This window comes from Trachemys scripta, chromosome 21 (assembly GCF_013100865.1).
Source record: "Trachemys scripta elegans isolate TJP31775 chromosome 21, CAS_Tse_1.0, whole genome shotgun sequence".
Classification (NCBI taxonomy): domain Eukaryota; kingdom Metazoa; phylum Chordata; order Testudines; family Emydidae; genus Trachemys; species Trachemys scripta.
Window position 1 is genome coordinate 13080018 of NC_048318.1, and position 26475 is coordinate 13106492.

General features: G+C 43.4%; 1 protein-coding gene across 1 annotated transcript in view; it reads right to left on the reverse strand.

Annotated features, from left to right (window-relative positions):
* Positions 1–11340: 11340 nt before the first annotated feature.
* Positions 11341–26475, reverse strand: part of POU2AF1 (POU class 2 homeobox associating factor 1) — a 43245-nt gene continuing 28110 nt past the window's right edge. The window contains exons 4-8 of the mRNA XM_034754868.1: positions 23666–23717; positions 22174–22343; positions 20061–20177; positions 12859–13023; positions 11341–11739 (exon numbers count right to left, since the gene is read on the reverse strand). Of these exons, the coding sequence (XP_034610759.1) occupies positions 11668–11739; positions 12859–13023; positions 20061–20177; positions 22174–22343; positions 23666–23717 (576 nt within the window). The 3' untranslated portion in view covers positions 11341–11667. The remainder of the gene's footprint in view (positions 11740–12858; positions 13024–20060; positions 20178–22173; positions 22344–23665; positions 23718–26475) is intronic.

The window sequence follows — 26475 nt, forward strand, 5'->3', positions numbered from 1 at the left end:
CCGTTCTCACAGCCAGGTATGTCGACCTAAAATACGCAACTTCAGCTACGCTATTCACCACCCCCCCCCCCCCCGTAGTGTAGACCTAGCCAAAGTTAGTGCTCTTTCACCTTTGCGTAGAGAAAAACGTTTGGCTGGAATTTTCAAAACGAGCCTAAGGGAGTTTTATTGCAGGGTGCATCTACCCTGCAAGTGAAGGTGCAGTTGTGGAATGGGCAGGCATACCAGGGCTAGCTTTAATCTAGTCCAGGTAACAGTAGTGACGACATGTTAGTGTGAACTAGCAACATTTCATCTTAGATCTATATTATACATTGGAGTAACACCTGGCGTTTGGGATTTGGACTGCACGAGGAGACATGGGGACAGATTCTCAGCTGGTGTAAATCAGCAAATTGACTTGAAGAGATGTTGCATGCAGACCCTACATCTCTGTCTGAATTCACTGGAGCTATGTTGATTTACACCACTGAGGAGCTGGCCCATGGTGTTTTAACAAACTATAGGCTCCCAATTTCACAGTCAGCGGATTTTAAAAATCCTAAATTTCACGATTTCAGCTATTTAAATCTGAAATTTCACAGTGTTGTAATTGTAGGGCTCTGACCCAAAAAGGAGTCGTGCTGCTGCCTTCAGAGCTGAGTGCCTGGCCAACAGCTGCTGCTCTCCGGCTGCCCAGCTCTGAAGTCAGCACAGAAGTAAAGGTCGCAATACCATGACCCCCCCTAAAATAACCTTGCGATCCCCCTGCAACTCCTTTCTCGGTCAGGACCTTCAATTTGAGAAAAGCTGGTCTCCCCATGAAATCTGGATAGTATAGGGTAAAAGCACACAAAAGACCAGATTTCACAGGGAGAGGGAGGCCAGATTTCACGGTCCATGATGCGTTTTTCATGGCCATGAATTTGGTAGGGCCCTACTTATCTGAAAGTCTGCCTGTTGGTCAGTCATCATCATCCCACTTCCCTTCTCTTCCATTTCCTTCCTTTGACCCTGCTCTCCTATGAATTCAATCTCCATTCACCTTGCAGCCTCCAGTTCACTCTGTAGGGTCTAATTCTACTCACTGGCTTACCTTCATTGAAGGGCAGGGGTCTTCAAGCGACCCATTCACTGGATGTTGATAGAACCCTCTCTTTGTGACTGGGGTGACAATTGCATGGAGCATAATGAATCACACAACAATAGGAGTCTGTAAGCATCAGAAGGCTAAGGGTGAGATTTTCCAACAGGAACATGGACCATCCTCAGGCTTTGTAAGTTGGGATAGCTCAATTGAGTGAAGCGGACTGACTCCAGTTGCCACTAGCTGAGGCTCCTGACCCATTTGTAGAACATCTGATTCTTCTGAAATTGCCGCCCCTCCCCGAAACTCAGTTCCTTGCATAGCAGGGAAGTGACGGCACATGCTGAAAGCCTCCTGCTGGGTCAGCCTGTCCACTGCCTAATTCCTCCTTCCCTCCCACATCTCCATCCAGGGCATCTCCCCACTTTGAACCCCTTTCTGCATCAAATCCTCATTCTTGCCCTCCAGACTCTACCCCCTGCTTTTTTCTCATCTCCTGCCACTCTCACTCTGCTAGCCCCACTTTCCTTCATTGCCACTGGCTCTTTCTCCCAGACTGCTCCCTCCACCATCTGCCTGAAATATCCTGCCTGGCCCTGTTCATCACATAACTTGTCTCTCTATTGACAAATCCTGCTTTTCCCACAGTCTCTGTTTGATGATGTACGAGCACAATGCTAGTGAATAAATAGAACACTTACATGTTATATACATACGTATAACAATATGATTACTAATATCATATATATCATTTAAAACAAGCCCATTCCCAATCTCTCACCACCCATCCTGCCCTGTGCCTTGTCATCACTCCCTGCATCATATCATGTCATCTATAACCACCCAGATCTCATACGCCCCATGGCAGGAACTGCGTCTGTCTTCTCTATAAAGAGACCCACACACACCTATCGCATTAGACACAAATGTTTAACAATATCACAATAATACATCATGAAACTGTATCAGTATTTGTGATGCAAGTCTGCTGGGGTGGTGGGTAGAGGGGGCTGGCACGGAAGCTGGCTCTGCCTGTTTTTCGCCACAGGACATTTGTCTGCTGATCAGCTATGGCCAGAATCCATCCCCTTCACACTGGCTGAGTGGTGCCCAAGGGACAGAGAACAAACTAGAATCTGGTCCAGGATATCAAAGTCGGGGTTCCTGGAGTAACAGTATTCCAGCCATATTCATCACACGGGTGTATATATTTAGCTGTTTATGCAGGAAAGCAAAATTCGAAGTGTGCCCCGGGAAGGGGGGTGAGCTGCAGAACCCGTAACCGAGAATTTCTTGCTGTTTGCATTCTCAGCCTTACCGCAGGGGTGCTCTGAATACATAGTAGATGAAACGGAGAGAGATTGCCTGCTGGCTCAGTAAAACAATGACCTCTGCTGGCAAAGGCTCCAGTACTCAGTTAACAATGCCATTTGAAACAAGGACCTGCACTGGGATTGTCAGAGGCATTTCAGTAGGGTTACCATACGTCCGGATTTTCCCGGACATGTCCGGCTTTTTGGGCCTCAAATCCCCGTCCGGGGGGAAATCCCAAAAAGCCGAACATGTCCAGGAAAATAGGGACATGCGGGGCCGGGGGTGCTGGGCCGGGGGCCGGGCCGGGCCTGGCAGTGCTGGGCCGGGGCCAGCGGTGCTGGGCCAGGGGCCGGGGCCGGGCCGGAGTCCGGGGCCGGGCCGGGGGTGCTGGGCCGGGGGCCAGGGCCGGGCCAGTGGTGCTGCGCTGGGAGCCGGGGCCGGGGGCCGGGGCTGGGGGCTGGGCCGGCGGTGCTGGGCCGGGCCGGCGGTGCTGGGCGGGCCAGGCTGGGGGTGCTCGGCCGGGGGCTGGCCCAGGGCCGGCACCCCAGGGCCCGAGCTGAGCCAGGCTGGAGACGCTGGGGCCGGGGCCGGAGGGAGCTGCTCGGTTGCGGGGGCCAGACTGGGCCACGCCTCCTCCTCCCCCCCCCAGCTTACCTGCTGCCTGCTTCAGGCTTCCCGCGAATCAAATGTTTGCGGGAAGCAGGGGAGGGGGCGGAGTTGGGGCGGGGACTTTGGGGAAGGGGTGGAGTTGGGGTGGGGCATGGGCGGGGCTGGGGGTGGGGGCAGGGCCCCGTGGAGTGTCCTCTTTTTGGACACTCAAAATATGGTAACCCTAATTTCAGAGAGCATTATATCTGTCTTTCACAGATGGGGAACTGAGCCCCAGAAACATTAAGGCACTGATTAGATATGTGCTTCATTTTAAGAGCTGAGACCTGAATCCTGATCTCCTTGGTCCAGCATAGCCGTGACCATCATTTCTCCCAAATAGTTGCTCAGCATGACAACGTCCTTCCCAAACATTTGGGTTACAGTAAGTATTTAGTGTCATTGTTAACAGAAAAAACCCCCAAGAGCTGTTTCCTATATCTGTTAAAATGTCATTAGAAAGCATGTGGCTACTTGTGCTGTATCTGCAGAGCTTTTGCCAAGTCCCGACATGAAGACATAATACTCGGTGTCATATTTGAAGGATGCTATTTGTCAGAGAAAGCAAAGCTGCATTGCTGCTTGATTTCCTGGTCACCATTTACTGAGATTCTTTCTGAACCCAAAGGAATGGGGATGTATTGTACTGTACACAGTTGAGTTACCGACAAACTTTACTAGCGCTCGCTTAATTAAACCAGTTGAGATCCTACACTCATCATGTAGCTCCTTTTTCCTCAGTCCCAGCTGAGGCCTCCAGGGGCTCCACCTGCATAACAGTAAAACTTGTAAGTGAATACAACTACAGAAACCCATATTTATCCAACTGGCTCCCATTATTAACAAGCCATAACTTTAATAGTGCTTCCTTCTGGCCGCTTTAACTTTGAATTTTCATTTAAAAGCTTATGGTTGAGCATTCCCCATGAAGTTTTTTTTAAAATGCAAAGGTGGAAGGTGCCTGTGTACCCTCGGATTGCTTGTGTGATTACAGATAGCAAGAGAGATGGTAGTTTTCAAAGTTGTCTTTTTTCTTCATGCTAAAAAAACCACGCCAGCATTATTATTTCTTCATCTCCTAAAACCTACTCCATCAACTAGCGTGGGTTGAAAAATTTTCAACAAAGCTTTTTTCTAATCAAAAAATGCTGTTCATGAAATGGAATTGTCTGCTGATCAGCCATAGAATACGCTGTCTACAGACTTTTCACAACCTATGGCGGGCATGTTTTCCTTTCCTGGGGACTGGAATAGATTGATTTGACACTGCTCGGATTTGCAGCTAGGTAAAGTTATATAGCAATAACCAAGATTCTAATACAGTGGAAAGATGTCCCTTCTGCTGGCTGATTTACCCAATGCAGCAGCAACTTTTCCAAACCTTGGCTTTAAAAATTTGGCAATTTAGGCTAAAATCTATCACTCGGTCTGTGCAGATTTTTATCCTGTGTCCATCACTGCATTACTTGAGCACCTGATTATATGTTTGCAGTTCCTGGCCCCACACACTTGTTCATGGAAATCTGTCAGATTTGGTTACATGTAATAGAGGCTTGTAGAAATTAATAGTTTTAAGAGCTAAAGGGTGAACTGAGATTGTCAAATCCAACACAGGACATAGATGCTCAATTCCCATTAAAATTAATAGGAATAAGATGACCAAATCCGCTGCTCAGTTTTGAAAGCGTTAGCCTGAATTTGTGAGGACTAGTCAAACGGTCTTTATTATATCCAATAAAATAATGCACAAAAACATTAAAGGAAAATGTAAAAATGCAGAGACTCTGAGTCATCTTCCTGGAATGAGATTAATAATTACCCTCAACTTGTAATTAACATACTTCAAGTCAAGTATCAGATGAACAGTGCCTGCTAGGAAATCAGCGTCTGTATTTCAGTGCTAAGGTGTGACAGGTGTGCTGAGGCACAACACGTTTTCTAGGTTTAGCAGTAGGCATATGGCCCAGGGCTACCCACTGCCCAAATATTGCATGTTTATTATATGGGGGTGTATATCTCCTATCTGATTGCAGTTACATGGAATTTAAATAAAGATTAAATACTTTTTCTCAGCTAAGGATTGGCTGTGTGCAGCAGGTAAATTATGTTTCTTTGGTTATTCTATAAACAACGATTATACACTACATTTTACGAGTGCTGCTTGACACTTGCGTGGCAGTCAGTGAAATTATTCTTAGCAATAAGCTCTAAACTTAGTAAACATTTGTAGGATCAAGAGCCCATTGTTATTAATTCACAGGCATTTGTTATTTGTATTACATCCATGCCTAGAGGTCCCAGTGGAGATCAGGGCGATGTACTGTACAAGCACCTGGTAAGGGGCAGTCTCTGCCCTTAAGAGCTCACAATCTAAGTAAGGAAGACAGACAAAGGGAGTATTTTCCCATTTTACAGATGAGGAATTGAGTCACGAGGGCTTGTCCACAGTACAGAGCTTTGCTGGTATAGGTATGCTAGTGTAGCTCCTCAGTGGAGACTTGGCATAAGACAACAGAAGAAGTTCTTCCTACTAAAAATCCCCATTTTTTATTTCCGGTCAATTGAAACATTTTGTTTCAATGAAATCAAAGTAATTCATTCCAATTTCTACTTATTTTCCATTATATCCAATTTTTAAAAATTGAAATGAAAGGTCATTGTGAAACAGGAAAACAAAAAGTGTTCCATTCCAAAACGGACCTTAGCAAAGCGCTTTTTTCAATTGCTCTTTCAAAATGAACTTCTGCTGAAATCAACATATTTCCCCAAAGTATTTAGCTTCCAATGGATTGGGATTGTCGAACAGAAAAACCAGAAAGGGTGCCTTAACACTCATTCAAAGCAGTGGTTCTCAACTTTTCCAGACTACTGTAACCGTTTCAGGAGTCTGATTTGTCTTATGTACCTCCAAGTTTCACCTCACTTAAAAACTACTTGCTTACAAAATCAGACCTAAAAAAGAGAAACAAGTGTCACAGCACACTAGTACTGAAAAATTGCTGACTTTATCATTTTTACCATATAATTATAAAAAATAAATCAATTGGAATATAAATGCTGTACTTACATTTCAGTGTATGGTATAAACAAGTCATTGTCTGTATGAAATTTTAGTTGGTACCGATTTTGCTACTGCTTTTTATGTAGCCTGGTGTAAAACTAGGCAAATATCTAGGTGAGTTGATGTACCGCCTGGAAGACCTCTGCATACCCCCAGGGGTACATGTACCCCTGGCTGAGAACCACTGCTCTAGGGCACCCTTATGCTGCCCAAGTGATATAAACGGGGCTTAATGGAAATGAGAATCAAGCCCTGGATAAATACCTTCCAATGGGTGGAATTCATCCCTTGTGCAGGGAGTTGGCATGAGGCCCATGCATTGCTGCAGGCAGGGTTTGACAGCCAGAGAGGCAAGGGGCCCAGTTCTGATTCCTGCTGCTTTGCAAAGTGCAATGCACAGGGGTATAATCGCTACTATCCTTTGCATAGCTGTAAACAACTGTACAAGATAGAGGGCAGCAGGGAACCAGGCCCTAGGTGACCATTAATGGTGTATTATACTTTTTAGGTCTGATTGTCATTTTCACTAGTGCCCTTTTACTTTGCTCTGCCAGCATTGCAGGCCCTTGAAGTGCGTGAAAATTGCAAATAATGTTCACTTTAAGGTCCACTTACCCTCACCAGGTTGGGTCTCAGCTCTCCACACACTGGAGATGGGCTAGAGATGCAGCTGAGCCCGCCAGCCAAGTGACAAACAAAACAATCCCTTCTGGGAGAGCAACAGGGCAACTAAAAATGTCCCAACAAACAAAAGGTCCTTCTGCCATTCAGGGGTTTCTTCAGCCCACCCTCAGAGCCCTGTTCCCAGCCCCTTCCTGGGTTACCTTGGAGGGTCTTCTGGCTCTGGGACAGAGCATTCAGCCCCCAGGCTGGTTCCCCTGGAATACTGTTCACAGCCCCTTCTGGGCTCTGCATCCTTCCCCACGCTGGTATGAAGCGCCAGGTCCCTGAAGCACCCAGCCTCCTACAGCTCCGGGCCTGCCCGCTCCTTGTGTTCCACTCCAGACCACCCAGCCTCCTGCAGACTCTAGCTCAGAGCCTTCCACAGGTACGTTCCCGTACACTGTGGTCCCAGCTCCCAGACTGAGCTCTCAGTCCTTTTATAAGTTGCAGATGCCCATTAAGCTGTTACCTGACCCTCCTTAGTCCTGTTCCTCAGGCTGGGAAATAGATAATTAATTATGGCACAGGGGTGGCTGATCTCATCTCTCCTTAAAGGAGCCAGTCACAATATGACGGGTGTAAAGAGGCCTTAGCGTAACTGAGAATTATAGATCCATAGACTAAAAGGCCAGAAGGGACCACTGTGATCTAGTCTGACTCCTGTATAACGCAGGCCAGAGAACTGCCCCACAATAATTCCTAGAGCTGATCTTTTAGAAAAAAAACATCTGCTTGTAAGTTAGGGAGAACGATTCCAGAGTAGTGTGAAGGGGAAAGTTAGCCCCACAGCTAGTCAGGGATCCACAGGGATGTGCTCTGCTCTCCCGCCCTCAGAGTCTCAAGAGCCACAGGGTGTGCAGGTTCACCCCTCCCTGCTCCCGGAGGGGGCCTATGGAGGAAGAATGATGTGCATCTCTCCAAGATCACTGTGGCAGAACTGTTGGAGTGGAACGTGGTGTTGGAGCCCAGATGAACGCCAGAGGCTTGGCAATCACAGGCCACGTTTCTGTGCCTGTCCTTTACAAATTCAGGGCTCAGAACTGACACCATTTTTTTTTTTTTTGGCTTTCATAGACCTTTTGAATAATGCCATCAATCATGTGTTTCTGCAATTTTGTCTCTTATTTTTTTAGTCCAAACCTAAGACAGCAAACATGTTACAGACTTTTGTTTGTGTTTTGGGTTGTTATGTTTCCAGGTCCTCATTCATTTCAGATGATTCATTCAGTGCAAGTAAAAACTTGCTGATTATTGACCCACCGATGGACTGTCTATTAACATCAGAAAGAAATGATAAAAGGAGACAATTTATCAAAGGTTGCTCCTGGGCTTTTTCAACAATAAGGAATGCAGGCCTTTTTTTTTTTTTTTTTTTTGGTGGGTTTTTTTCAAATTTGTTTAAAGGAAAACACTTTGGGCCAGGTCCTCAGTTGATATAAACTGACAAAGCACCACTGGAGTTGCACTGATTTGCATCAGCTGAGGATTTGGCCAATGTTTATATAATAACTATATATTATCTAGTTTGCATATAAAATTGATATTTTATTTTAAGATAACTCCCTTCTTATAAGAAATTGAGACTCAAGCCATTAACAAACCTAATGTCTGGACCCCAGTTTCTAACTGCAATGTGCAGATTTAGGTAAGACAAAACCTCGCAAATTATGGCTTTCCGCTAATGTCCTGGCTGTTTAATCCATCAAATAATAGTTCTTTGCTTTCAACTACAGATCATTTGGAGATTTTCCATAGTGCCAATTCTCCATGCCTTTGTTTAATGATAACATGGCCTTTTGAGTAACAACCTATGCTAAGTCAAAGGTAGGAAAGGATAAACCTGGACATAGACAGAGGGCCAAATTCGACCATCCTTTCTCACAGTGTGGAGTGCCTTATTGCTTGAACAATTGCATTGAAATCAACAGGAACCTCTTGCAGTGTAAGGTACTACTCAATGAGTGAAATTCAGCCCTGTGCTATCAGCAGAAGCTTATGCACTAGTACATAAGTCCTATTTTGAGGGCAAAAGAGGGACTTAAATGGTGCACAAGTGTGGTGCTGGTTCTCTGCACAGGGGTCATTTTCACCCTAGAAAATGGGGAGCTAATAATTTAAACACTCATTAATTCAAGAATGGTTTATTCCATGTATTGTATGATGGCGTCCAATGTATCGCACAAATAAGAATTTCCACATAAAAATCTGCATGAGTGGTTACATTAAAGTGTATTACATGCTCAGTGTTATTCACAGATTTCTGATGACTGCATTTATTTATTTATTTGCATTTACACATATCACCTACTGAACATTCACACATGCATGCAGTCATTCCCACACTGGAGTTTCTTACAGCATAGCTTCAAAATGAGAAGGCATGTGCTTTGGCTGATGTGTGCCTGAATGCATGCAAATATATGCAAATATACAAGCAGCTCTTTTTTTCGGTCTGAGAATGTTGGCAGGTATGTCGACGTGATGCAAGTGAAAGGAGGTAACCAAGAGGTAGGGAGGGAAAGGTTTGAGGAAGGCTAAGAGTTACAGCAATCTGTAATTACAATACCTATAGCAACAAGGAGTCTGGTGGCACCAAACAGATTTATTTGGGCATAAGCTTTCGTGGGTAAAAACCTCACTTCTTCAGTTGCATCTGAAGAAGTGAGGTTTTCACCCACGAAAGCTTATGCCCAAATAAATCTGTTTGGTGCCACCAGACTCCTTGTACAGACTAACACGGCTACCCCCGATACGTAATACCTATAGCAGTGTTTCTGAAGAGCTTTAGTCTAAACCTGCTAAACATTTGGCTAAACGTTCTTTTTCAAAACTCCTAAGTAACTTATGAGCCTAAGTCTCAGTGCAAATCACTAGTGATTCCCAATATAACAGCATCATTCAAGAGGGACACACTGAGCGCTCATGTTCAAAAAGCAAAGGCTGAAAGAGTCACTCTCAGAGACGCATGCGCCAATAGCTAAGTTGCTGGGACTCAGGCTCCTAAGTCATGTAGATGCTGCCAAAAAAACGAAAATAAAAAAACGAAACTAAAATGATCCTTTACCTTTCTGCTTACGCTTGTTAAAAATTCATTGGTGCTACAATGCGACGATAGCGAGGTACAATCAAAATGCTTTCTAGTCAACTTATTAAATATAATTAACGAAAATTACCATCTGTGATACTGATCGCCAGAATGTCACCTTTACTCCCCCTCATTTCTATCGACTCACGAGAGACATTATTTTCAGTCTACGATTGCATAGCAACCCACAAATCTTTTCATAGAAAGAACCTACTACTATACACATTCCGCTAAGAATGTTACTATGAATATTCTCCATTCATGCTTTGGGCCTTATTCCTGCAATGAATTCCACTGTGTCCACAGTGGAAGCCCACAGTGAATGGGCAGACTGGAGCTTCCCTACATTCTGTTGATTCCCCAATGCCATGTTGGTCCTTTGGGACCATTGGCAACCCCCAGACTGCTCTAAATTACACCATGGGACTGGAATAACACAGAGTGAGCTGAGGATTTGAGAGAGTACAGAGATGAGCTCACGCCATCTATACCCTGTGCTCCTTGGCTGCAGCTGAGATGGATCTAGCTTCTTGTATTTTAATGCTTTCAGGACCATAATTCCTGCTATGATTGACAGTGTTGTATAGATTATTCTGACCGGAAATATTGAATGAGCATCCTGAATGCTGGTCACTATTCTGGGTAATATCCTCGGTTAATTTTAACGCATTTTAAATGAAATAGATGCCTGAAAACAAAATCCAACAGGCCTTTCTTCTTCAGACTTTTGATTTTCTGGGTTACTTTTAGCATCAGTTGGGGCACATGACTGACAGTCTAGGTTTGATGCTGATGATTTTGCCATTGTGATAAATCTAACTAAACTAATTAAGCAGATTAGATAACATGTCACCATGTTCGCCAGTAATCATTACCTGTCTTCTGTAGGACAAAGTGATTTCCTGCACTCTTAACTGCATGATTAGAGCTGCAAAATCCCATTAGTCATTGCACATACTGTAGGAGGATAATCCTAAAAGAAGAGAAGAACTCAAATGATCAGCCGGGTCTGTTATTTTTATATACAGGAACTGTTGCTAAATTAAGTTTTCTGAATGCTAAATGGAATATGTGGGTTAGATTCTCAGCTGGTGTAAATCAGTGCAGCTGTATGGACTTCAGTGGAGTTATGCTGACCTACACCAGCTGAGGATCTGGTCCTGTATTTTTATCCTTGTGAGCATTTGTTTTCCCCTCTTACAGTCAGAAGCATGATACGCAAGCTTTCAAGTGTGGCTACTTCAATATTCTCATGCAAAATACTGAAGAACAGAATTGATAGTAGCTTCATGGACAAGAGGAATTTTCTCTTTAGAGGTCTTCGGTTCAGACGTACTCATAGACTTTAAGGCCTGAAGGGACCATCATGATCATCTAGTCTGACCTCCTGCACATGGCAGGCCACAGAACCTGACCCATCCACTCCTGTAATAGACCCCTAACCTCTGGCTGAGTCACTGAAGTCCTCAAATCATGACTTAAAGACTTCAAGTTACAGAAAATCCACCATTTAAACTAGTTTAAACCTGCAAATGACTCGTACGATGGTGAGCGTAACTTAGTGGCTACTACACATTTGCACCCTACAGTTCATTACTGAAGCCTTTGGTTTTTCATAGATTTTAAGGCCAGAAGGAGCAGTTAGATTCTGACCTCCTACATAACAAAGGCCACAGAATGTCACCCAGCAATCCTTGTAATTGAGCCCAACAACTTGTGGCAAAACTTTTAGAAAGTCGTTCAGTCTTGATTTAAAGACTTCAAGTTTTTCTGAAAGTAGGTGTCTTATCAGGAAACCAAGGCAAAACCCTGTCTGAACTGGCAGGTGATCTAGGATCTGGCGTTTCGACGGCAGGTAACAAATGCTGACGTGACTCTCCCTTTCTTCAGCAAATGCCTGACCTGCCAACAAATATAAAGACTTAAAATATAAAATATAAAGACTGTTTATGTCATGTAAAATTGTGGATGGATGCATACATGGTGGATGTATATGATCCCATTGTCAATTAGAACGTGCTCCAGTAACCTTTTCACACATGAAGGCATTGTAACTTAATCTTCTGTCAGTATTTGTTTTCATAACACAAGAGTTATGTGCTGACAGTTCTCTATGATCTCCAGAGCATCCATTCATACTTCTGTTATGCTCCTTGGCTATGGAATTGCCAAAGTAGGCAAATGTCCTTTGTGTAGGCATATGCCGATATGCACTCCATCCGTGCATGTACAGTGGAGACCCAAATTTGCTGTAACAGAGGAGAGCCTATCTGGCATAATAGCTAGCCCTATTCACTTGGGAATGGTGACCAAGGCTTTCTTCACCTGATATAGCTGCAGGGAGAACTGTGCGTGTGTGAGAGAGAGGGGACGGCCTCTGGGATGACCCTCATTGGCTTCAATAGGCCATGGATTAGGTCCTAACTGTGGGAAGCCACTGTAGCAAGACTAGTTCTTCTTTACTCCAGCTGGGAACAACCACAACACTGGAGTTGGAAATTCTTCTTTACTCTTTATGGAGCAGTGACAATTTCTTTCCTCCTCCCCTGTTTAGATAGAACAGAGGAGGAGGGGGACGGGAGAATCCCTTTGAAATACTGTATTTAGGCCAAGATTTTCAAAAGTGACTAGTGATTTTCAGTGCCCAACTTGACAAAGGAGCCTGATTTTCAGAGGGTGGTTGCTCAGCATTTACTGAAAATCAGGGCCCTTTAAAAGGTCTCAAGTTGAACCCCTGAAGATAGAAGTACCCCAAATCAACAGTCACTTTTGAAAATCTGGGCCTTAAAGCCTAGCTGATGGATGGTAATTGCTGGGGATCTGGAGGGTCAGCACAGTGGACACTCCACTATGAGTGGAATGAAGGTCCATTGTTCCAGAGCCTTTCAATCGGGGAATTTCAGTAGCAAAATTTCACTATAACCGAATTCTTTCTTTCTATAAAGGTACATGATGTCTATGTTTAATAGGCAGTTATAAAGTAATAAGAGTTACAAAATATAAACTGTATGTAATGTTTACCCGATCGCCAGCCTTTCCTGACTGTGCCATGTGAATTGCCTGGTCGTTGTCTAAGTTTCGGATGCTTGGGTCTGCCCCATGGTCCAGGAGCAATTTGATAATTTCTTCCTGATTTTTGTCCTGATAAAGAGCAGCTGCCATGTGCAAAGCTGTGTTACCATGAGCCTAACACAATGAAAAAAAAACAAACACCTTACAGTCCATTGTTCAATTGTACCTTTCAGTTCCCCGCAAAAATACTTTCAGTTTTAAAAAGGTACCCAAAAAATGGAAAACCGTCAATTAGAGATGAAGAGGCCAGAAAATATTGTTTGCCTGAGGGTATCCCCATTATCTGCTACTTATATATGCCTATTCTAAACACCACAGCTCAATAGACCTGCTACAAAGTTGGGAAAACAGTGCTTCTAAGAGTTGGTGGCTTTTGATGCTTTAAGAACAGATACCTGGCTGTAGCAGTACCTCAAAGGCCAGCAAAAGACACCTGACTAGCAATATGCCCAATGAGCCTGCAGACTTCTGCAGAACCATATCTTGTTAGGTGGCCGGGGCCAGATAAGCTGTTTGCAAAAAGAGAAGGGCGTAGTCCATATAAAGTGCCTTGTAGAAGGAAGTTGAAGAGCTAAAGAAAAGTCACTTATCAAGAAACTAACTTTACATAGAGAAAGTAAAATCTGGTGCCACATGGATGCACCACACACAGTTGTGCGATGGCATGCATCAATTCACGTAGGGCATCATAGCTGAAAATGATGGGCCTGATTCTCATTTCCAGTAACGCCTCTTTACACTGCTGTGCCATGCACATTAAGACCTCCGCCAGAAGAGTGTAAAAGGGCCTTAGTGGAAATGAGGATCAGGAACAATATTTAATGGATTATATTTGGAGCTAAAAGACACTGATTTCCTGGCCACTGGGCCTTTCCTGTTTCAAAAAAATGCAAGTCCCAGCCACCTTGCCTGTTACTGCTAGAGCGCTTCCAAGTTCCAGATCACTAGGTAAATGTCCTCAGTGGAACTTACTGCAAAACACTCAGATTAGAAGTGATCCACCTGGAAAGTGGCCAGTTTTTGAAGGGTTACTGCTGTCCATGTATCTCTATGTAATATTAAGAATATATGCTAGGACTGTATATATAGAGGGGCTCAGGTACTGGAGCAGGTGAAAGAAATCACACCTGTCATTGGCCCCAACTCTGGAAAGCATCCTATTCAGGACAGCATGTAAGCGTGTGCTTAATTTTAAGCATGTGCTTAAGTGCCATGAAAAGCAATGGGATTTAAGAACACGCTTAAGTGCTTTTTTGGGTCCTTCTACATAAGCATTCTTAAAAATGAAAAAAAAAAAAAAATGTAATTCCTTGCCAGGTCGGTAGGTGGCCTGAGACTGAGTTCTGTAACCGGAGAGGAACTCTATCACAGTTATCAGACAGGACAGGACAAACGCTGTAACGCTGCATAGCCAGAAGAGTCAATAGAATTGGTGACGAAGGACTAATAAAAGAAATATAGATGGCAAGGGATTAATTTAGTAAAGATTCTATGATACTAATAATATAAAAGAAGAACAGGAGTACTTGTGGCACCTTAGATAATCACTTCAAACGTTTTTTTTCTCTTAATTAATTGGCCTCTCAGAGTTGGTAAGACAATTCCCACCTGTTTATGCTCTCTGTATGTGTGTATATATATCTCCTCAATATATGTTCCATTCTATATGCATCCGAAGAAGTGGGCTGTAGTCCACGAAAGCTTATGCTCTAATAAATTTGTTAGTCTCTAAGGTGCCACAAGTACTCCTGTTCTTCTTTTTGCGGATACAGACTAACACGGCTGTTACTCTGAAACTAATAATATATTTAACCAGCCCCATAACTTTTATTTTTCAAATCATCATATATTCATCACAGATGGTGCTCTGTTGAGTTTGTATGATCATTTCCCCTGCTGTGGTTCTATTTATTAACTGATGAAATAACAAATACTACTACTTAGCTATTACACACTGATACGCCATTGCCGTTATTTTATGAGCTCAGTTGGAAAGGGGATGCCATTGAAAGGTACGGGACACAAATGCTAACCAATTTTAGAAAGAGTGGCTAGTCATTTTTTTCTCCACGTGCACTACTGATGCAGAAGATATTCTGAAACACACCTCTAAATAGCAAACAAATATGAATTCTTAAAAGCTTTTCTTAGGGATACAAGTTATTTTTACAAGTTCTGAATCAGCAAATCTGTTGTGTCAACTTTACCATCCTATAAAACAAAATGACTGTTACTTAGCTATTTATATGGCTTTTCAAGAAAAAACGAAGCACCTGTGTTTATATGCTGTATCTTTGACAACAGTCTTGAGGCAGAAACATTGGTATCTTCAGAAACCAAGCATTAAACTAGGCAAATAAGACTCTTAACTTGATAAAGCCTGAGCTGTCATTAAAGCCTTTGCATTCGCTGTAATGGAAGTTGGATTAGGGACACTATAGGCTAAATGATGCCTGTAGTGGGACAAGGGATAGAGAACACAAGAAGCCTTCTCTCCTATTGCACAGAGGCATGATCTTATGGCTTAATGGAGGGAGCATTACTATTCACTTTAATGCATGCAAGATCAGACCTTTGGTGCACAAGAGACTGGTGACTCTAGTGCCCACTGTGGCACTAGATTACACACACAGGGTGGGGTGGCTGGGGAGAAGACAGGGTCATGCTGTGCAATACTCCCCACCCCTTTGCATTAGCCAGAGGAGCAGAGCGGCTGCTGTACCTTGTAACAAGGTGCACCAGTAATTTCTGCCATGTGCTCCCCCCAGCATTGCCAGAGGTATTATGCCCGTCTCGCCAGCACTCCTACTGGGAGTACTTCAGGGCTGCACCCTCGAGGCACAGTGGGCTCATCATCTCATCCTCCTCCAAACTGCGCTGAGGTTCAGTATTTGCTGCATACTCGGCCCTGGGATGGAGTTCAGGGTCTCCAAGCCCCTCTGCACTTTCAAGAACTCCTCCAAGCTTCCAGGGAAACTGTTAATGTTACTGACTTTGTATTGGGTAGATCACTGAATTTCCACACTGTAGCAAGTAAAGAGTCAGACCCATCGAGGCAGGAGATCATCGAAAGGGACAGCTTTCACTCAGATTTTACTCAATATCCCAGTGAAGCTGGCATTTGCATACATAGGCATGATCTTGAATCATAGCCAGGATCCCAACAAACAAAGCAACCAAGTTAAAAACTTGCCAGTGCACTTCTTCCCTGATCCAAGACCCACTTGCTAGGCCTCTGAATCCTATCTATCTACCCACCTACTCCCTCACCTCCCCATCCATCCATCCATCCATCCATCCATCCATCCATCTATCCATCCATGTCTTATAAGGTTAAGACAGAGCCCATTAAAGTCAGTAGAAACATTCCCACTTCTTTCACTGAGCTTTGGATGTGGCCTCTGGCCTATAGTATCTGAGTATTCCCTTAAGAAGCCTTGTCCCGGATCTCACTGGCTAGTAAATATTGCAAGGATATTTCTTTCAGTAAACTGCTAAACATAAATGGAAGAAAGCCAGACAGGAATCTTATGGGACTCTCTAGACTCTCACTTGGGTGCTTTAGAAAGAGCATGGAAGGCCTTGACTGCACCGGGGGCCAAGGCGGATGCAGTTGTGAAGAAATAAGAGCAGAAGCTGAACAGCGTGCAGAAACTTAAAAGAAATTAGAGCAAACTGAGGGCCAGGTGTGGGCTCAAATTCTTCACATTCTTTAACTACAGGAAAGACAAGAGGACAACGATTTAATCTTTTTTTTTTTTTTTTTTTTTTTGGAAATAATGGTTATCAGAGACACAGCAGTGCAGCTGAAGACTCCAGATGATCCTATCAACGTAGAAAGAGCCTACTGGATTTTTATCAGGAGACAGTGTCAGATACCAGAACCCCATGGACAAGTTATTGCCTGTGCAATGAGTCCTAAGAGATAAAGGGAGAATGATGCAAAAAAGAGCAGGGTGTTTCAAAAAATTAAGGGTAAGGAGGGAGGCTGTTCTTTACAGATCTTTGTCCCGCCACACAGAGCAAAAGGCACGTGCCATTCCCCGTCAAACAGAACTTTATAAGACAAAACGTGCAAGTGTCACTTGTGCATCCACAAAACTGAGCGCCGGGTTAATTGAACCGAATAACATCTTCTCTCATGCTGAATCCTTTGGAGAACAGTTAAGTAAACTAGACAAGGACATGGGTTTGACAAAGAGGGTATTCACCCATGAAAGCTCATGCTCCAATACGTCTGTTAGTCTATAAGGTGCCACAGGACTCTTTGTTGCTTTTTATCGACAAGGAGAATTCCTCAATAAGGCCACATTCAAAAGTCAGAGGCTGACATGATGGTAGGAAGCCACACTTCAGAGAACTCAACATATGGCAGTGAGTTTCTGCTGTTGGATCTGTGTGTTTATAAGCCCAGATCCTCAGCTGGGGTAAATGGAGCTACATAATATTTAACGGGACAGCTTTCTCCCAGTCTCTGTATCAAACCATGTTCATTTCTGGACATTAGATGAATAACTCCCTTCCCCCCTTTCTTCAGAGCTGATGACAAGTGCTGAAAATGTACACTGAGTCTAAACGAATCTCCCACTAGTGGTGATGGTTTGGTGTTAGGTGTTGTCCCAGATGTCACTCTACGGGGAGAAACGTTGCAATACGGAGTTCAGCTGGATTGCTAATATGCTTGCTGGATGTGAAACATAATAAATAAGAAGGTTTTTAAAAAAGGCTGAGACAGCCTGAACAGATTGAGTCGGATCGTTGGCTGGCATAAATGGGCGTAGCTGTACTGAAGCCTACAGAACGGCACCCGTTTAGACCAGCTGAGGATCTGCCCTGATGTCTAGCTGCTAGGCAAGCCATTAGGAGTAAAAACTCCAGGAAATATGTCCAGGGGATGGTCTCTAGTAAAGTATAAATGTCATGACGTTCGTTCACAATAACTATTGCCCGGAGCCTGGGTTAACGGGCTTAGGCTCAGGGAGCTCACACAACGGGGCTAAAAATAGCAGTTGTAGATGTTGCCACTTGAGCCGGTGCCCAGGCTCTGAGACCTCCCACGTCGCCAGGTTTCAGAGCCCAGACTCTAGGCCAAGCAGAAACGTCTACGCTGCTATTTTTAGTTCTGTAGTGTGAACCTGAGACAACTGACCCAAACTCTGACTCACTGCCGTGGGTGGTTTGGTTTTTTTGCCGTGTAGACATCCTCTTAGAGGTTTGGCACCAGAGCAAGCTGTACTAGGCTGATTTCCTTGTATTTCTCCTGAAATGCAACTTTGGGTCACTGCTTTCATCGGCTGCTGTATGTCACTTCTTTCTCTCCCCTTTTGGTTTCCAGGAACTGGAAATGTGCGGTAAAATATTTACATTCTCCAAGCTCAAAGTTACAGCTAGTTGTTACCATGAACAACTTCACTGCTCTGTGACAAAATAGACACACGGTTCTGAGACTTGCTTCAAGGGTGTAAATAATTTGGAGAGAAAACGATTGTGCTGGTGGTCCTTGGAATGAGCCCTAAGCAGCAGGGGTGTTTCCAAGAGTCTGTCTCCATACTGTGGATGGCACAGGTGATGGAGGAGACATGCAGACTGAAACGTGCCGCATTATACTGCTGACCCACGGCATCGCACTGGGCATTGGAACAGCACAATGCATCATTTCAGGCCTCTTTGCTCAACTTGCGACATGATTCAATAATAATTTTCATCCTCACTGAGTAATCACTTTTCTTGCCCTTCCCCTTCCTTCCCAACCCCTTTTCTGCTTATCTCCCTCACTGCTTGTGTCAGTTACTCACGGCGTGGACAAAGATCCATGTTTGAATACTACTACAGGTACTCTCAATGCAGTATAGATTTGATGCTCCATGTAGAATGTAAGGCCCAGATTTTTAAAGGTATTTTGGCATTGCAGTACTCAGCACTGCAATGCCTAAAAAATGTGGAAGCCTAAATCTCATTTTCAAAGGCGATTTAGGCACTGAGAGCCTAAATCCCATTGACTGTCTATGGGATCGTGGCTCCTAAGGGGCTAAATCCTTTCTGAAAATGAGATTTAGGCTCCTAAATACTTAGGCATTGCAACACCTAGTGCCACGACACCTAAATACCTTTAAAAATTCGGGCCAAAGCTTTCTGCGGCAGGGATTGCCATTTTATTATGTGTGTGTAGGGCATCTAGCACAATGGGGCACTGATCCCCAATGCAAAACATTCCTGAATACAGTCCATGCAGCCAGTACTCAATCCTCCTTCAAATCCCTCTTTAAGGCTTACCTCTGCTGTGCTGCTCACAAAAACCTGCCTACTGTTTATGCCTAAGAAGGTGACAAGCTACAATTGTCCCTCTTCCCCTTCCTTCTTTTTCTAGTTCCTTACTTCTACTAACGCCCCTGTTCCTGCCACCCTACCTTACTCCCAATTTTAAAAAAATAAAATAAAAGATGCAACAAAACACGTAGCTAACAAAGCAGTGGGACTTCCTCCCCATCTTCCTCTACTTGTATGTTCTATCCTCATCCCCAGATCTGTCACCTGTTTGTATGTTATAGTCTCATCCTCATACCATTCATCTGTTTTGTGTCTTCTAGGCCCTGACTCTGAAAGTACTGAGGAATATGCTTAACATTCACCACATGGGTAAAGGCCCTTGACTTCAATGGAATTTAAGCATGTGCTTAAAATTAGGCATGTGCTTAAATGCTTGTCTGACTAGGGCTGCTTTTCCTGAATCAGAGCCTTAGACTGTAAGCAGGGAATATCTCTCATCTTTGTTGATACAGCTCCTAGTACAAGGGGATTCCAAACCCAATCCGGGTATGTGAGTGTTACAACAGCAACACAAATTACGTTATTTTATTCATGGTCAAAATGTAAATCTCCGTACTCTGTTTCTTGCATTAGCTTCCTGCATAATGCCTTCTAGAAAATATTACCTGTGATATGTTTTATAAATGGAAACAGGATACACAGGTTCAAGGTAGCTTTGAAAAGTTGCACAGTCCATTGACTTCCTGTGTTTAGTTTGGATAGTTTGCCATATCTGCATGCAAAAATCTTTTCCTGTGAAATCCAATTGTTATATTGCTTTCCAGTTGAACACCCCATGTCTTATGGTTCATGCAAATTAGGCACCAGTACCAGCCCTAACTCACCTTACTGTTGACAAAGTCCTCAGACATGAAAGCATTTAGTTCTAAGAAGTACTTGAGCAGGGAGATGTTCCCATCCTGTACCGTGTAATGAAGTACTGTCTTGTTGCTTTTAACATCCTGTTAGAAAAACAACAACAAAGCGTTTGCAGAAGAGCTTAGCATGTTATGTAAGTAAGCTGGAGAAGACTAAAGGCTAGCTGCTCAACTGCTATAAATCAAGCACTGACTTCTGGAGAATTACGCTGATACAGGATTTGGTCCTGAACATGCAACAATAAAATAACTGTAGAATAAATTATCTGAAAGCCCCTAAATTCTCAGCCAGTATGCCACTGGCCAACATTTCATGATCATGTAGTTGAAAAAGGATGAGGCTCCATATTTATTTCACTTGGTAATATAGTGCCAACACATCTCTGCTTTAATCTCTGTGATACGAATTTAGTACGGCCATCCCATTCAGCTTATATATACAAAAAAGGCCTTCCACAAAAGGGTCCCGTAAGAATTACCTCTGTTACCCTGTAATAAGCCTTGTGTATTATGGGAGGAGGAGATGAATGCAGAGAGGAAACTTGAGGGACTGGGGAATCTCTCTCTCTCTAATAAATAATACAAATGATAATAATAATACCTATCTTTTATATATTAATTGAAATAGGGTTTAGGTGAGGTTTAAGTGATGCAAAGACCTTGTGTTGGACCTTGGCACAGGAGTGAATTTTACTCTGCTTCGAGATTGTGAAAAGGAAGATGTAGAAGTTTAATCGATAAAATAATAAGAATAGAAGAAGAGTGCAGCCTTCCAAAGTGTGCCTTTTGCCATAGAATAATCTGGTTAGAAATACTTTGTTTATGAAATACTGCACATGAAATAGCTACATCACACACTGCATCACTCACTATGAAATCCGTGATACCGACTCGATTGGAAAAGTCAATTATATTGCAATTACATCTCAACTTGTTGGTGACAGGGCATCTTACAACCATCTCAGTCTGCCCCACTTTTATTGCTATTTTTTAAAGTTTTCAATGTGTGAACTCGAGTTTGTTGAAAAACAGGTTGTTGGCTCTGCAACCGTTTTGTTCCAGAATTTTTTCATTGAAAATTTTCAGCCAGTTTTTGCAGGAACATAATGTATAGAGTTTAACAACTAGAACGGACAGAAATGTTACATTCTAGAACCGGATTCCTGTTTTGGAGACATCCATCGGATTCCCTAGTGCTGCTGCTACATTATAGTGTGTGACGGGGCACATGTGCCCCACACGTACTGCAAGGGTTAGCTCTACTCTCTGGGCCAAGGGAGGCCCTGTCCCTGCGGCCCCCCTGGGCATGCTCCGGCTGGAGACCAGATATAAAAGGGAGCACCTTGGCTCATTCAGGGTGGACCGCTGAAGAGGGAAGACACATGTTGGAGCCCCAGCCTGGGAACCGTGGAAGCCCCAGATGGTGGAAGCCTGGGACGCTGAGACTCCGGAGGACACCCAAGGAGTGTCAGAGCTGCTGGGAACTGCATTGACCGAAGAGCCAAGAGACCCTGGGGATGCTGCATCAGGAACAAGGTAAGAAGTAGCTCAGGGGGACTAGTTATTGCACTGTGTGGGGTCAGCATGTTTCAGGTGGATTCCCCACTGACGGGCATACTTGCCACTGACAGGGCCCTGAGCTGTGACCCAGTGGAGCAGGGAAGACTTGGGTCCCCCTACCTAGGCGTCACACTCCACCCAGGTGGCGGCCCTCTCCCCTAACCGGCAGTCAGGCCAAATAGTCCTACTGAAGAGGGCCATTATACAGTCTCTGGCCATTGGGCTATGCAACCCTGAGAGAGGGCAGCTAGACTGACTCTGGCCATTGGACCATGAAGCCCTGCTGAACTGGGCAGCCCTATTGACTCTGGCCGCTAGGCCACACAGCCCTGAGAGAGGGCAACCATATTGACTTTTACCCCTAGGCCAAGCTATTCCAAGACAAGGGATGGTTGTATAGACTCAGCCATGGGACCATCATTACCCCCATCCCGTTCCAAGAAGAGACAGGGCGCACTTGCTCCGCGACACGGTGTAATCAGTAATTCAACCACAGAAAGCAACAATGTTCGCTCCTTACTCGGCTGTGGATGGAGGCTCCCATCTGCACCAGAAGGTGGATACATGATAGCACCTCCTCACTCTGGTACTGAAGTTCTTTTCTCTGTTCCTCGGTTAGTGTAAGGTGACATTGCTGCTCTCGGAACAGGGAATTATGGGACAGAACAGCACAGTGAAGTGGGGTATGGCCTAAAAAAAAAAAAAGGAAATAAGGTTAAAATGGTTTCAATAAAGAGTTGATTTAAATAAAGTGTAAAATAAATAAATAAGACATCTTTGGCTCCTTTCACCCTGAGTGACTTCACAGTTATGACAAAAGTGGTTTCATGAGAGACACAGGTCTCACATATATAGTCTGAGGTGCCCCAAAGACACATAGGCCTCAAGGGAGAGGGAAATCACAGAATGGATCTCTAACCCAGATTTTAAATGCTAGTTTCAATGGTAGCCAAAGCGAATCTTTACATATTGAGAAGAGTTAACTCCCTAAGTTGTTCTGGGAGAGCAGGTGGGTGAGGTAGTATCCCGGCTACAACAACACTGCAAACAACAATGTAAGTTGTTCTCTTAAGTCAGGGCTCCCTCTTTTGTCTGTTTCATCTATGTGCAGCATCTTCTCTTAAACCTAGATTGTGAGCTCTGGATGTTTATACAGCGCCTAGCACATGGGGGTCTTGATCTGTGACTGGGGCCTTTTGGCATTACCATTGTACAAAAATCAATCATCATCATCATCATCATTGGTCATTTGCACTAACTCTGAACCTTTGCTTCATTTTCAGCTCTTTTTCCAACAGTTCCCTCTATTCTGAGAGAATTCCAGGAATATTATTGTGTACAATTAACTCAAAGTAATGAATGGCGAATTGCTTGGGAATACATGAGATGTGATTAGAGACCATAAACCTTAGAACCCATTATATTATATATTATACAGGACTTTGTTATCCATTATGGTCCCAGTTCAGGAAAACATCCCTATTCAGGCAGGGGACATAAACATGTGCTTATCTTGAAGCATATGTTTAAGTATGATTGAATTCTATAGCTTAAGTTCTTTCCTGAAACAGAGCCTATGACGCCAACACTCTCCTTGATATTCTTGCAAACCCAAAATTCATTGAATTCAAATATCTGGGCCCCAAATATCCATTATAATTATTATTTGCTGTGTTGTTGTAGCCGTGTTGGTCCCAGGAACTTCGAGACACAAGGTGGGTGAGGTAAAAGCTTTTTTTTGACCAGCCTCTGTTGGTGAGAGAGACAAGCTTTCAAGCTTACACAGAGCTCTTCTTCAGGTCAGAAGCATTTGAGCTTGTCGTTTTCTGACCTGAAGAAGAGCTTTGTGTAAGCCTGAAAGCTTCGCTCTTTCACCAACAGTGGTTGGTCCAGTAAAAAATATTACCTCACCCGCCTCGTCTCTCCATTATAATTATTATTCCTTATTATAATGCCACCATCAAAATCTGCAAAACCAAAATGTGAAAGAGTTAAAACTCAAACTATCTTACCTTCAAAATCCTTCATTTCTAAATCGTACGGGAAACCTAGTGACATAATAACCTAGAGTTGACAAAAGCACAGGAGAATTTAAATTCAACAGGACACTGTTTATAGCAAAAACCAGTCAAAGCATCCATAAACATTTGTAACATTCCCAGAGCCGACTGACTGGCAAGAATTTCTGTTGATGGCAGAATACAGATGAATCCAATTATATGTTCATGCACTTAGCCTCCGTATTGGAGTTAGTGATTGTTTCAAACCTGTCTATTTTGTCCCAGCTGTAGAACTATGGGTGGCCCTTTATTTCATCTTGTCTGGGAATGTTTTCAAGTATTAAAGGTGGCAGCAGGAGGAGAAATAACAGTATTGTGCACTTTTTTGCTTTCTTTATGATGGCTAGAGAAGGCCTATTTTTTTTGTGTGTGCAGGATAAGGGATTTTTTTCCTGCTTGTTTTTTACTTGGTAATATCAGGAATGTTAAATCTTACCTGTTTTTGCTGGATGTCTAGTTGGAGGATACAGAATTGTGGACTGGGAGTTTTCTCAATCCTTAACTGAAGGGATACGGCAGGGGCTGAATCATTAACAAACAGGTTTTTTTCCTTTTGTCGCATATAGGGTGTTTGTTTTTAAAAATATGTTTAATTCAAATAACTTTAGAGAGTAATAATTATAATAATAACCTGTATATCAGTAGCAACTAAAAGCTACAGGCAGAGATCAGGGGCCCTTTCATGCTTAGCGCTGTATGTATGCACAATGGGCTTAATCTTCAGGAAGAGAGATTTAGGTTAGATATTAGGAAAAGCTTTCTCACTATAAGGGTAGTTAAGCTCTGGAACAGGCTTCCAAGAGAGGTTGGGGAATCCCCATCACTGGAGCTTGTTAAGAACAGGTTGGACAAACGCCTGTCAGGGATGGTTTAGGTTTACCTGGCCCTGCCGCAATGCAGGTCCCTTGCAGCCTCACATTCCTCTGATTCTATGATACCAGAAATAAAGTCCTTCCCCCAAAAGCTTACAGAATAAAGGTCACTACTGGGCATGACTGAGAGGCCAGTCACAATCACAAATCAGCTGGGTAAATGTCGTTTCCCCTCGGATATTGATGATATCACAATCCTACTGGATCATAGAAAAACAGAGGGAAAAGACTGAATTTCTAATGTAAAAAACATGTAGAACACTTTTGCTCCCTTTAATAATAGCCAAGCTTACAGACCTTCTTTATCCAACATAAAGAAGCAAAGAAGAGCATCAACCCATTTTCCCCCTTTGCCGGTTACCTTAACCATCACTTGAACTTTGGTCATTGATGTACTGAACTGTACTGCACACGGTACTGTATATGAGAGATGCAGAGGCTCTGGGATATTGAACATGCCTGCTAGAGCAAAAGGCAGGATAACTATTGAGCTGTGAATCCTACCCAGAAAGGCTGCACAAAGCTATCTATGTGGGTCTGTCTATACCAGGGTTCAAACTCAGGCTCAAGCATAACTCCCCTTCCATCAACACACAAATCGTGTTGACCCAGGTTCCCCGGACTCCATTGGGGTGGAGGAACCGAGCCTCAGTCAAGCTGGGATCCTGTTGCTTTGCAGTGTAGATGCAGCCCCATGGGATTCATGCTCCAGGAGCCCGCCAAAAGTATTCCACCATACTGAAGGGCTGGCCTTCTTTGTCCTCTGGACACTTACGTTTTGTGGCCAGTCAAGGTTTCCCACATTGCATCACGAACTAAGGGCTAGAGCGACCAGATTTTGGGACTGCACTAGGAAGTCTGGGATATGGGTGGTTGGATTTGGGCCTGCATAATGCAGTGTAGACACCGGAGTCCCAGGTTGTGTCACTAAAGTCCCACTTAAACCCATAGAACAGGTCTTAATATAATTCTGTTGAGTTCTATTTTAACAGCTATAAATTTTAGTCAGTGCATCTATGTCAATGATGGTCAAGTACTTCAGCCAACTTTCTTTAGCGCACTCTGCACTGGGTTAACAAACAATATAAACTCAGGCCTTTTAACCCTTCCTGTAACGTGAACGCATGTGTATTTAGAACTATCTTAGAAACCTATAAATAACAAGCTGTCTCCACATATTATCATTTACAGCATAACTTCATTTCCTAAAGATCTGTTGACATTGGCAATGCTCATGTTGTAAAATTTTCATGTGTAGCAATATGGCAGGCTGAAGCAAACATGCCTGCTTGTAATATCTGGGGCAGTATGCAAATGAAACTAATAAAAGCAGTTAAGAATTTCTATGGAAATGAGCATTGTTTGGATTTAATGCAGAGTGCAACATTTGAAAACATTCAGCTCTTTTTTCCCCAGATAGGGTGATATAAAGTGATGCTTCGTACAGGCTCTTCATCTAAAATACTAGAAAGTATAACATTTTCCCTACTTTTGTTGAATAACCTGATTTCCCCATAGCATAGCATCTTAGCTGAGATTTTCAAATATAAATACATGTACTGTGATGACTCATTCAGAACCCTTAATACTTAACATACAGGCATGAGACACTAAGTCTTTGATTGAATTTGGCCCCAATTTCAGAGACACCTGGAATCAGTGCCAACTTTACATAATGTGAATGTGATTTATCCAGATAAAATATTGACACATAGCTCTGAGTTTCCTCCTTATTAATCTCAGTTCATTAAGGGGGAGAAGAAAAGTTCAGAATGAAACCTTAAAAATTCAAGGATTTGCCTACACAGATTGGGGAGCCTGAATATATTTTGCAGCACTTATTTTAAGTGAAAAAGATGCATTTCCATGAAAAAGGGTTCCGTCGGTTTT